Below are 13,924 nucleotides of genomic sequence, written 5' to 3' on the forward strand. Positions count from 1 at the left end.
CTTAAGCCACCACTGTAGGGGTCTCATGTACAGCAGGCCAAAAGTAACCACGTTGGACGCAGCTGCCATTAGACCCAGCACTCTGGAACTGCTTGACAGTGAGTGACCGGCCTTCTCTCACTCTCGCGACTAGGATTGACTCGATCCGAGCAGGAGACATACATGCCTACATCGTGGTCGAATCTCACACCACGCCCAGATAAGTGGTTCTCTGTACTGCAGAAAGCACACTTTCCTTGGCGTTAAGTCTTAAAACCAGCTCTTTCGTGTGAGCGAGAACGACATCTCGATGTCGAACTGCCATCCACTCTGATTGAGCTAATATCAAAGATTACATCATTTAAACTGAGGCGGAGGAGAACTGGATTCTATAGCCTCAACTCTACAGTGTGCAGGACCCACCGAGACACGTTAGTCTACTAAGGGAATCAGTCTCTCGAGACTGACCTCTGGTGTAATCAGAGCGGCTAGCTGGGTGCCCTGAAGCGGCGAACCGGCAGGGGACGGCCCTACTAGCTGCTCTAGAGACCTCCGTGGAGGTCGCGAGCCTCTTAGCACCGCTACGTTTCCGGGCGGTAACTGAGAGAAGCGCTCGCCGGAGACCGCTGCGCCCTGGAACACCGGCAGGGTTGGCAGACCGATCTCCTGAGGGCACTGAGGAGAGACGGGCACTGTGTAATGCGGTGTACACCGCTCTTCTCCAGAGGGAGCTGGCCCTCAGAAGTCCTATAGGCCTTAGGCGTCAGGATGTTTTAGACAGAGACTATCCAGTGAGAATGACAGTCCGCAGAACCGCCTTCCGCTATAAGCCTTCGGCCTGGGAGCGCCACTGTGACTCTAGACTCTGCTAAGTACGAGAAGTGACGCCCCCAGAATGAGGGGCTGGAACACGGTAGGTTGGGACTGCTCCCGCCCAGCAGCCCCTGCTGACTGCCTGAACCTCCTCAAAGGAAGAGAGGTAAACACGTGCTCTTACTCGAGACATTTTTATCCCAAGAGCCCCTGTATATCTAACTTCTCATAATTAGATAAATACTTCATTTTATTCCTCAGAATCAAATGCAAACAAACAACCAGACAAGTAAACATGGTCTGGTGTAATAAGCTTCATATCAAACAATTATATATCTAACTTCCCATAGTTAGATAAATACTTAATTTAATTCCTCAGAATTAAATGCAGCCAACAACCAAACGAGTAAACACAGTCTGGTGTGATAAGATTCATTTCAAAAATCGAAAATTATATATCTAACTTCTCATAGTCAGATAAATACGGTCTGGTGTGGTAAGATTCACATCAAAAACTGAAAATGATGTAATACACGCGTTGCCTCGGCATTGCGCGAGCCACTTGGTCACACAAACAATATCAATCTCCTCTGAGAAAAATAGCCGCAGCAGCGAGCTCTCGCTCAGAGGGGGAAGAAACTGCAGCGCGGGATTCCGAGCCTCGAGAAAGAGCACTGGATCTAGGGAGTGCAGGCGGAGAAAGGGCGAGCCGTCTCCAACCCATCCACTAGATCCACATGCGATCCCTGCGATATGAATCGGCGCCGTGCCTCAGCAATAGTGGGACCGAACCGCGAGCTTGCAAGCACGGACACACTCCTCGGAGCGTGCCTGGCGGGAGCAGAGCATTCAGCGGGGAGAAGCACAATCAGCCCCTTATTTCCGAGAGCTGACTGCGCGAGTCTTTTCTTTTTATAATAGTATTGACATAATGCTTGTGCAACTGTAAAACACCTCCACTCCACAGTAAAGCTGCTCATAATATTAGGCATAATATGCTTGTGTAAATGGTGTTTGTGCAACTGGCGATCTCATCGACGCCCTCATCAACCTCCTTGGAGGAAGACAGGCGGAGCGTCGAGCCCTCTCACCGGGGGGAAAGAACTGCAGCGCGGGTTTCCGAACCCCGAGAGCGGGCGCTGGATCTGGTGGTTAAGGAAGTAGATAGGGACTCGCCCGTCTACATTCCCTCCACTGGATCCATACGCGAAACCCACGAGCACAGCGAAAGCGGGGTCGGCGCCACGAGAAACGCCAGTGAAGACTCCCTCCTCAAAGAGAGCCCTTGGAGAGCAAGCATACGCAGTGACAAACGCTCTCAATGAGGGCAGTCTCTGCGTGTTTTGCTCCCACTTTTAGCAGACAACATACAAACTGTGTGTATCCCTAAATGTAGCGCGGGCAGGGAAGAACACACAGCCTAATATACTCCCAGCTCTCGCCGTATGTTTGTCTACACTCGTATTGGTAAAATAAAGAATGATAATGGACAGACAACACCAAATAAGACTGACACACACACAGAGCGCTTGCTGAATGACAGAAAGCTGACGCCGGTTTTACCGGACGTGCTTTTATACTTCCTGGTCGCTACGTCACCCCGCCCGTGACGTCTCGCCCATCCATTGGACTGATTACACATATGATTCAGAGCGTGGTCACGCTGGAGGTGTTCCCGTAGCGTTTCGACGCAGCTCAAGTTCCTGAAGGGGAACCTGGGCTTCCATACCACCTCAGCAGTGCCACAAACTGATCACCTCCATGCCACGCCGAATTGAGGCAGTAATTAAAGCAAAAGGAGCCCCTACCAAGTATTTAGTACATGTACAGTAAATGAACATACTTTCCAGAAGGCCAACAATTCACTAAAAATATTTTTTTATTGGTCTTATTAAGTATTCTAATTTGTTGAGATAGTGAATTGGTGTGTTTTTGTTAAATGTGAGCCAAAATCATCACAATTAAAAGAACCAAAGACTTAAACTACTTCACTCTGTGTGCATTGAATTTATTTAATACACGAGTTTCACAATTTGAGTTGAATTACTGAAACAAATGAACTTTTCCACGACATTCTAATTTATTGAGATGCACCTGTATATAGAACTATACAATTCCTAGAAAGCAGGAACCCTGCAGAGTTTTGTTCCACCCCTCTCCAACACACATACCATGTAGTTTTCAAAAAAGCTTGAAGGACTTGATTAGTTGGATAAGGTGTGTTTAATTAGAGTTTAGTCAAAACTCTGCAGGGCTCCGTCCCTCCAGGAATTGAGTTTTAGGCCATGTCCACAAGTACACAGGTATTTTTATAAACAGATATATTTTTCCTTCTTCCGTTTAAAAAAAAATCTGCGTCCACATGAAAACGCAAACGCATGCTATGAAGCACTGTCAAGAGCATACCAAACCAACAGGTGACGATATAATCTCAACTGTAAAGTCATGTTTGCCAATCAGAAGCCTGAAAAAGTCTCCAGTTGGTGGAGATAACAGCGCAGGCGCCGACTCCCGTCAAAAACTCCGGTTTCGCTGTCTACACGATAACACTGCAACTGGAATTTTTGAAAATCTTCACCCTGGCAGGCGTTTTCAAAAATTTATGATTTCAGTGAACTGGTGCTGCTTTTGCGTGTGGACGAACGGCCTAACTGCGTAGAAAAAGCTGCGGTTTTAAAAATAACCGCGTTCGTGTGGACAGGGCCTGACACGCCTGATATAGAACAATATAGTATATTATATAGCTACAAATATACTAATCAAACTATAATAACAGAAATTGTATTTGCCTCATCTGATGACATGATGCCGGTTAATTGCAGAGCTGGTGCAAATATATTCACGTCGCAGATGCTTTCTTAACTGCTGTTTTCTCACCGCTGTCATTTGTTGTGTTTATTTTGTTATTGAGAGGAGAGAGGAAAGCGTGCAGCAGCAGGCCAGCAGCACATATTTACATATTCATCTAAACACCACATGCAGCGTGGATGGCGTTGTATTACTTGTAGCCAAGCAAAATAAGAAAGTGCAACAGCTTTGCGTATAGGCCTATAGGTGTACGTTTGATCTCTTGTACTTTACATGTGCATGAGTATGATAAATAAGTTGCTGGCTGCAGTTCACTTAACGGCCACACCGGGTCGCTAATAAGAAGGGTTTCTAAAATCTGTATAGTCCCTTTAAATAAATTCCAAGTAGGACTTATAGGAATAGTTGTATAAATAGTTGTAAAAGAATGTATGCTGTGGGTGTGTGTTTTATTATATTATTTTTTATATTTTAGCTGTTTTTATATGTTTTGTTGATCATGAATGATGCACTGATTGGATGGCACTTTAATTTTGTTGTACATGTTACAATGACAATAAATATTTTAATTGAATTGAATTGAATAGTTCACCCAAAAATGGAAATTTGCTAGAAATTTACTAGCAAGGCCATCCAAGATGTAAATGAATTTGTTTCTTCATTAAGACAAGTTTGCAGAATTTAATATTAGGCTACATCACTTGCTCACCAGTGGATTCTCGACAGTGAAAGATTGCCGTCACAATGTCTAAAACAGCTGATAAAAACACAATACACAAAAACAATGATAAAAAATCACAATGATCCCCAAGTAATATACACGACTCCAGTCTATCCAGTCCTCTATCCATAATATTGCTTTCTCAGTGAAAAAGTCACCTGGTCTGAACCAGGAGAGAAATATGCACAGATCAAGCACTGTTCACAAGTGAAAACAGTCCAAAACAGTTCTAATAAATATGTTGATGGCTTTTGATGTGATGCTAAATGCTAAAGTTTTTCAAATCTGTTCCGTTGTAAAAACAAACTCAAGGATGAGTACATTTTCAGCAAAATTTTACTTTTAGGTGAAACTATTCCTTTAAACCAAAGCACTATTCTCTGAGACTGTTAATGGGACTGCATGATTTATTATTTTTATTTTATTAAAGTTAAAATTATACATTTCCAGACACTTTTTATGCTTACTTCTGATTATCTGCATTGACTATTTACATTGCTGCTGCTCTTTGAACTGAAATGACCTGCGTATTTACAAAAATGTCATGTGCATTACCCACATGAATGCAAAACAACAGCAAAAAAGTCATATATGTGAACTTGCATGTTGTGTAATAAGTGGAATTGCATATTACAAGACTAACATCTTTACTTGACTACAATACATTCCTGTTTTCTCAACTGAAGCTTCTTCCCAAAATCAATTACATTAGTTATTCCACTGTGTTTTCTGTTGCTTCATTGATTCATTATAATTCTGTCTGGTAAGGCACAGTGTGCATTGAATGATGACAAGTATTTGCTCATAATGTTTGATGTTAATTAATACTAAATTTTGAAAATAAATTCAGATTTCACAGTTAACACTTGGGATGTGTGGCCATGCATCATATCCTGAACCATATATGACCATGGCATTTATATGTAATTATTTTCAGACACCGGTTGCTTGTCACATTCAAATTGGTTGTCATAGTAACGACACTAATTTGTGGAGATTCAGTGCATTGAGTTCCACAAATCTGAATGCATTATTTGTAAATTGACTGTTAAGATAAACATTTTGCACAGTTTAGTATCTGTAATATCATTGTGTTGCCACTAGATGCCTGTATAGCCCTATGTAACTATTCCTAGTGGCTAAGACATTGCACATAATTTACACATAAATCACACATAAATTAATTTTATTACATTTTGATTTGGATACTATATACTATACTACTACATATTGTTTAGATATTATCAATGGCTACTTTTTTGTCTTTATCTGTTTTTTGTAAAAAAATGTTGTTGTTGTTTCTTGAAAAATTGATTTAAAGTGTCAGTTATTGCATTATTATTTCAGTCAAACCTATAAAACCCCTTTGTTACCCCAAACTACATATAAAAGCTTTATCAGTGGCATAAAAGTAACCAATGCAGCTACTTAATCATTTGCTACTCGTTAACGCGTTAACAACGTGACGCCCTCTGCCCTCTATGACGCTGCTCCCATTAAGCGCTGTTTGAAGTGAATGAATTGATTCAGCATTTCGACACCTCCGCGCATGACAAAAAAAAGTGTTACTGACAGAGCCCACTGATCTAATTGAGCACTCCAAATGCAAACTTTGCATGCAACAATCAGGCAGCAATTGACAGCACTCTGATCTAGTGGCATACAGGCACGGTCAGATTGACAGTACTCTAGCCCAATAATGTTGGGGGATCCAGTGGGGGCGGCCGTCATATTTCAGGGTGACCGTGCTACTCTTTATCACAACCCTGCTAAAAGTGCCAGTACGTGCGCTCATTGGCACCCCTTCAGCTGGTGGCGCCCTAGAAACGGCCCTGCATGGCCTAAATTGGATTTGTAAAGATCACACTTTTTCGCACAACTCAAGATCAGTGAAACATGTAGGCAAAAAAAAATAAAAAATTTGAAAGAAGTCTCTTATGATCAACATGTGTGTGTGTGTGTTATATTGTGTGTTGCTGTTATATCTGACCCCATGGCAAGCAGAGGGCATACAGTATATCTGCTCAAACAAAGCCTGCTAGTCAAGCTTACATAGGACTGACAAATGTCCCAGGGCTCCCAACATCAGTATCCAAATGTGGATCAACTACGGCAGGCTCGTGTCCTCCATCATGAACTGCTGAGACTGAGCGTTGACCTGTGCTTTAGCAGGAATGACTAAGGTGACCTGAAGCACCTCAAAAGCATCGCGTGCTCTGACACAGCCCTGCCATGGTAATTGACTCCTGGACTGGAGCGGACAAGTTCCTCTGTTGCTGACAAAGAATATTCTGACAAAGGAGGTGAATGAGGGACATGGACCTTTGGCAAATAGAGGTTTAAAACGCTTTACTGCAAACCATCCTTGAGCATATTGGGTTGAAACTACTGCAGATATATAGCGACATCTTGAGATCAAACTGAGAAGTGCTGTGATGTGAGCTGCCAGCACATTTATCCCAGTGAAACCTGTAGAAGTATTTGGCCTATTATGTAACGATTTTGCATTTATGCATATATATTCTTCTTATTTAGCCTATTAAAAAGGGTAAAGTATGCCACCATTTAGTCACCCTGTAATTCCAAGCCTGTATAACCTTTTCGAAATATTTCTGATTTTCGAAACCACGTGATTCAACCTTTATGTGTTCAGCTCAAGTTTTTTGTCACAATGCCTTACCCACAGCTTCATGTTTCCAACCATACTGACATGTTTGAGTATCAACGCAGAAACAATGAAACACAATAGGCCTAACCGACTTTTGTTGCTGCTGCTGCCCATTTCAATTATTATTATTATTAGTAGTAGTAGTAGTAGTATTCCAGATATGGTCCGCAGATAATTTGACTCAATGTGGTGACTAAGAAAAAAAAATGTAAATAGCAGCCTACATCCAAGACACAATGGACTTCAAAATGGAAAAATTCCTATGACTATATCATTGTACCTTTTATATAATGTAATAAAGAAATTAATACTTTTATTCAACAATGATTAAGACGTTTAATGTCTTTGGTTACAAAATATTTATAAATGCTCTTCTTTTAATGTTCTATTCATCAAAGAATTCTGGGGAAAAAATGAAAGTTTCCACAAAAATATTAACTGTTTTCAAGGTGAATAGTAATAAGAAATGTTTCTTGGCACCAAATAGAAAGAAAGAAATAATATTTTAAATCTTTTAATAGGCCTATTGATTTTGAAGGTTATGTCTATTAATTTATTCTTTATTCTGATTATATAGTAGTAACAATTGATAAAAAAAAAAAAAAAAACAATAGGCACACTTCCTCATAAATGATAGACACGAGTGTTTCAAATAGACTACACCTACAGGTCTCACCTTATGAGAATTACTAAATCCTGCCGTGACACGTAAGAGGCGCCCGTGTTCTCAACCACACTTAACACAGAGAGAAACTTTATAGTCTTGGGAAAACATAAACCACGGATAATCCACCATGGCACTTTAACATTCTAATTGAACGCCTGACACCATATTTTGATTTCGAAATAAAGATGTCATGTATTATTTACAAAAAAAGTATCGCGCACGCAACCACTTGTGTAATAGGCAGCGTAATATACAGGAGATCTGCAGTAGAGGACTCGCCTTCTTCAACGAGCTGATTGGCTGGAGGACCTGTCAATCTACAGTGGCTTTCTCGCCAGCACTAGCAAACTCGGTTGCGGTATGAAGTTTCTAAAATGACACTTGGGGATATTTTTTTGTCAGTACGATGTAGCTGCTTTTGTCTAGAAAGGTGAGTATTATTCAGATTCAGATCAATAACTGGGAAAGTTATGAAAAAAATCGTAGGTTTTTTTTACTGAGCTGATAGTATAAAATGACCTTAACGTTACGAGTGTCGGCTAAATTATAATTGTTTACCGTACACATACTCCATTTTCATTCTTAACAAATGTAAGGTATATTTTGTTGAGTTTTGCCTTATGTTTTGTCCAGTTTGGTTGTGCAGATCTTTTGAGACATTTCACCTAACGGTGTTCTGGGCTGATCCGCTGTTGTTTCAGCTACAGACAATCACTTTCCAGCTCTGATGTTTTCTGAGGTAGTAAGTCTCCACAGTGTCACAGTGTCACCAGTAGATGTATACTAATGAACAATGATGCATGGACGGTTGCGTGTTGTTTACATTCTGCAGTATGTTTCTTACTGTAGTTACAAAGTCTATTACAATAAAGTTGATATCTGCCTGCTATTAGACTGTAATCTGCTGACTGCAGATTAGAATGCTGTTTCCCTGCAAGAGTTATTCAAGCAGTGTGCTGGAGTTTTTTTTTTTTTTGTAATTATGGGCACTTTTGATCCTGTAAAAACTAAATTATTTTAAAAGACAAGTTTCACACCCTAAATCAGTTATTTATTTTGGTTATCAATTTCTAACAATGTATATTATGCAGCACAGGAGAACATGTTTTCTGACAGTCATGAACATTCCCACAATGTAATTTTCAATAAATCTTAAATTGTGTTTAATAGCATTTTTATTGGAAATAATAACACATTTTAAACATTGATAAAATGCAGCGCCTTTATCTTTATAAGGCTAATTTTATAGCTAGCATTCTATGTATCATAAATATACACAATTAAATCATATTTTTACATAATTTGACATCATTACTGCTTGATTGCAAATGGTGAAAGTATGAGGGGGGTCACTCCTCAACCACCACCAGTGTGCAGCATCCTCCTGGATGATGCGACGGCAGCCACATTGCAATGGTGCCAGTGCGCTCACCACACACCAGCTATATAGGTGGAGAGGAGAGATAGAGCCAATTCAGTAGAAGGGGATTATTAATAGGAGGCCATGACTGACCAGGGCCAGTGGAGGGAATTTGGCCAAGACACCTGAGATACACCCCTACTCTTTTACGAGAAGTGCCATGGGATTTTTAGTTTATAATTTAGTTTACAATTTAGTTTTTTAGTTTATTATTTATTTACAATATAAACCAACTCCTAAATAATAAAAATGCTCAAAGTTGATGAATACTACCATTCAAAAGTTTAGGGATTTTATTATTATTATCATTATTATTATTATTATTATTATTATTATTATTTTATTTAAATATTTTATAAATCTTTCTTTTATGCTGCATTTTTTTTCTTATAAAAAACAGTAATACTGTGAAACATTACAGTTTTATTGTTATAACTGTTACACTAATTTCATATATTTTATTTTTGTAATTTCTGTTATGGCAAAGCTGATTTTTTTTTTAGCAGCCATTACTCCAGTCTTCAGTGTCACATGATCCTTCAGTAACCATTCTAATATGATGAAACATTTTTTTTTTTTGTTAATCATGATAATTTTTTTTTGATGAATAGAAAGTTCAAAAGAACAGCATTTGAAATAGCAATGTTTTGTGACATTGTAAATTACTGTCACATTTTAATTAATCTTTGCTGAATAAAAGTTTTAATTCATTTAAATGCAAAAAATAAAAATTACTGACCCCCAAACTTTTGAACATTAGTGTTCAACTGAACTGGCCTTACGACTTATTCTTCTAGATATTGGTCTAGTTGCAGTGATGAGGCGAGGAGATCCTCTCCCTCGAGCCTTTCAGGCTCCAGTGGATGTACATGCCAGTGCGGATGGCCAAGTGTATATGTTCGGACACAGACAAGAAGAACCAGAAGTGTCATCTGAGGATGAGGAACTCAATGTCATGGAGCTCCGGCCGCGGAGCAGAGAGTCGTCCTCACAGGAGAGAGAAAAAGTGGGAGAAATGCTCTTGTTGAAACGGGACATCTCACATGAGGACAATCTCAACAAACTGGCCCTTCAATATGGATGCAAGGTATCTTGTTTGATTGCGTAGATCATTCTCATTTAGGCCCTTAAAGGAATAGTTCACCCAAAAGTGTAAATTTTATGCAAATGTTTTCACCCTCATGCCATCCAAGATATAGATGAGTTTGTTTATTCATCGGAACAGATTTGGAGAAATTTAGCATAACATCATTTGCTTACCAATGTATCCTTTGCAGAGAATGGGTGCCATTAGAAAGAGAGTCCAAACAGCTGATGAAAACATCAGTAATCCACAAGTAGTTGACACGACTCCAGTCCATCAATTAATGTCTTGTGAAGTGAAAAGCCATCATTAAGGTGTTTTTAACTTCAAACCATTTCTTCCGGCTAACATACAAGTCCTCCATAATATTACTTTCTCCAGTGAAAAAAATCATCTTGTCTGAATCAGGAGAGAAATATGCAAACAAAATAAATCAAGCACTGTTTACAAGCAAAAACCGTTCATAACAGTTATAAACAAATATATCAGTGGATTTAGACTTGAAAGCACTACAGGGGATGGACTTTTCAGTGGGGGAAATGTTATTATGGATTATAGACTCATATTTTGGCTAGAAATATATATGGTGCTGTTGGGCCAGTTGTGGACTAATGGTTAGAGAGTCGGACTTGTAACCTGAAGGTCACAGGTTTGATTCTCAGTCCTGGCAGGAACCTAAAATAAAACAAACGTTAACCTTCCATACATATGACTGAAGTGCCCTTGAGCAAGGCAAACCCCAATTGCTCCCCGGGCGCATTGTGTGTTCACTTCTCACTGCTGTGTGTGTGTGTGCGCACTTGGATGGGTTAAATGCAGAACACAAATTCTGAGTATGGGACACCATACCTGGCTACTCGTCATGTCTGTGAAACTTGTGGATTATTGTTATGTTTTTATTAGCAGTTTGAACTCTTATTCTGATGGCACCCATTCACTGCAGAATGATGTAATGCAAAATGTATCCAAATATGTCCCGATGAAGAAACAAACTCATCTACATCTTGGATGGCCTGAGGATGAGTACACTTGCTGCAAATTTTCATTTTTGGGGTGAACTTTTCCTTTAAAAATAATAATTTTCTATGACTTCCAGGTGGCTGACATAAAAAGGGTGAACAACCTTTTTCAAGAGCAGGACATGTATGCACTGAAGTCAATCAAAATCCCTGTTAAGAAGCATGGCTTGCTAACCGAGGCCAACTCTGAGCTCAGGAACCCCCAGCAAAGACCCTACAATGATGAAGCATCATCAAACAGTGCTGAAGCAAACGTCTCGGGAAGACCTCAGGTGCAGGAGTACACCAATTACCTAAAAGAGGTGGACAGTGACATTGAGCGTCTGATCCAAAGCACAGACCCCTCAGAAGAGGTATTTTCCAGTGGTTCCAGGGTATCCAAACGATGGGGGTGGAGAAGCCAGCGTTTGCGCAGCTATGGTGCAGACTGGGGAATCCAGTGGTGGAACGCTGTAATTGCAATGTTACTCATTGGCATTGTCCTGCCAGTATTCTATGTGGTATATTTTAAAACTCAAGATAATGGAGGATCAGTAGTGGACAATATAGTGGGCAACATCACGGGCAACTTCAATACCTCAAAGAGTACGGGGTGAAGGTCAGCATGGGAATATTAGGTAACATTTGGGTTCAAAAGACTTGGAGTATGACACACCCAATAAAAAAAACTGTCTCAGGTTACCCATGTAACCATGGTTCCCTGAGAAGGGGAACGAGACACTGCATCCCCTAGAGGACACTTTGGGGAACGCCCTCAGCGTGACCGGTGTCTGAAGTGCATGTGGAAACACGACAATGAACTTGTCATTGGCCTATGACATGTTACTGGTGCGACCAAGTGTATAAAAGGGCACCTGTAGCACACGTCATCAGCTTCTTGTCTGAAGGAGACGTGCACAGGAATGCCTGAAGCATGGCAAGGGGACGCAGTGTCTCGTTCCCCTTCTCAGGGAACCATGGTTACATGGGTAACCTGAGACGTTCCCTATCGAATGGGAACTCGCACTGCGTCCCCTAGAGGACACTTTGGGGAACGAAAACCCACGCCACCATGCTGAAGGAATGAGTGCCTTATCGGCGGGCATAAGCCAGGAACTCTAAGAAGTCCTTATCCCCAGAAACACACCAGCAACTGCCAACACACTGTAAGGGTCAGAGTTGACGCGGGCCAGTCACAGTCACCCATCAACGTACAGTTTTCGTTTCACAAAAAGAAGCCTTATTGCACAACAGTGCTAGGAATTGGGAACGCGAGAGGCGATACTACCCCTATTCCCATACGTTAGTATCTTGAGGGTCACAGCAGGAGTGGGACTCAAGTCGCGGAATAGCCCACCATCTCCGCATACCTCTCATCTGTGAGTGCAAAACAGAGGGAACCCCCCCGCGCTAACATGGGAACGCGAGAAGCGGTGCTGCCCATCCACTCGAAACTGTCTTGATATTGTGAGGATCACAGCCAAAGAGGTGGGACGCGAGCCGCAGAATAGCCCACCATCTCCGCGCACTTCTCACATCTATGCACACAAACGGAGGGAAACCCCTTGTGCTAACCACTGCAGGTCATACGGAGTGGGAACGCGAGAAGCGATACAGCCCATCTACTCCAACCGTTATAATATTGTGAGGATCATAGCCGAGGAACTGGGATGCAAGCCACGGAATAGCCCACCATCTCTACGTACTTCTCACATCTGTGCACAAAAACGAAGGGAAAACCCTCCCTGCGCTATCACACAGTAAATTATAAGAAGTGGGAACGCAAGAAGCGATACTGCCCATCTACTTCAAACCATATAATACTGTGAGGATTACAGCCATGGAAGTGGGACGCGAGCCGTGGAATAGCCCACCCTTCTTGCATACTGTATATCTCACAGTGTTAAGCGCAATACAGAAGGGAAGTGCCCTGCCTTATTGCGCAACAGATTAAGAAGTGGGAATGCAAGCTGCAATACTGTCCATCTTCTCAACACATCTCACAGTCTTTTGCAGTACGGAGGCAACCTGCCTCATTCCGTTTACTTGAAAATAAGGAGTGGGAAGCAAGAAAAGATTCTTCCCAACTTTCTAAACCCATAACACAATTTGTATAACAGAGAAAATAGCTGAAGGAGTGGGACGCGATTCGCGGAATAGCCCACGTTCCTCAACACATCTCACAACCTAACACCGATACAACGGGAAAGCCGCCGTTGTACTGGGAAAACTACGAATTGAAATTAGGGACTGATCCCTACTACATGACAAAATTGTAGTAGAAGAAAGAATATGTTTCAAGTTGCAAATGACAACATAAAGTTGCAAAAATTAAATCAAAATTCAACTGCGGCAGTAAGGGCCTTTATTTAAAGGAGTCATATGATGTTGCTAAAAAGAACATTATTTTGTGTATTTTGGTGTAATGAAATGTGTTTTTAATGCGGTTTAAGGTTAAAAAAACACATTATTTTCCACATACTGTACATTATTGTTTCTCCTCTATGCCCCGCCTTTCTGAAACGTGTCGATTTTTACAAAGCTCATCGGTCTGAAAAGCAAGATGTGCTGTGATTGGCCAGCTATCCCGCGCGACCTTGAGTGAGCAGAGGCCGGGGCTACAGTGAGGAACGGCCGGAGGGCTAGAGTGAGTAGAAGCGGCGGGCTTGAGAACGGAATCGCATCATATGACCCCTTTAACAAAAGCTAACAGTAAATCAAATCAAAGCCTTGGACTCAGGGCTTCAGCTTGCCTTTCTTGGCTTA

At 41.2% G+C, this 13,924-nt stretch overlaps 1 protein-coding gene across 3 annotated transcripts; it reads left to right on the top strand.

Annotated features, from left to right (window-relative positions):
- Positions 1 to 7,977: 7,977 nt before the first annotated feature.
- On the top strand, positions 7,978 to 13,579 carry LOC107601648 (lysM and putative peptidoglycan-binding domain-containing protein 4-like). 3 transcript variants are annotated; one of them, XM_016293905.1, is made up of 5 exons: positions 7,978 to 8,086; positions 8,290 to 8,395; positions 9,874 to 10,163; positions 11,257 to 11,801; positions 12,153 to 13,579. In XM_016293905.1, exons 3-4 carry the CDS (start codon positions 9,894 to 9,896, stop codon positions 11,773 to 11,775), a joined length of 789 nt encoding a protein of 262 aa, XP_016149391.1. In that variant the 5' UTR covers positions 7,978 to 8,086; positions 8,290 to 8,395; positions 9,874 to 9,893; the 3' UTR covers positions 11,776 to 11,801; positions 12,153 to 13,579. The 3 variants fall into 3 exon arrangements, with proteins under 3 accessions (XP_016149391.1, XP_016149389.1, XP_016149390.1); XM_016293903.1 differs by lacking the exon at positions 8,290 to 8,395; XM_016293904.1 differs by lacking the exons at positions 8,290 to 8,395; positions 12,153 to 13,579 and having other exon boundaries at positions 11,257 to 11,848.
- Positions 13,580 to 13,924: the final 345 nt, after the last annotated feature.

Source organism: Sinocyclocheilus grahami, unplaced genomic scaffold (assembly GCF_001515645.1).
Source record: "Sinocyclocheilus grahami isolate Dianchi unplaced genomic scaffold, SAMN03320097.WGS_v1.1 scaffold309.1, whole genome shotgun sequence".
In the NCBI taxonomy this organism is placed as follows: Eukaryota; Metazoa; Chordata; class Actinopteri; order Cypriniformes; family Cyprinidae; genus Sinocyclocheilus; species Sinocyclocheilus grahami.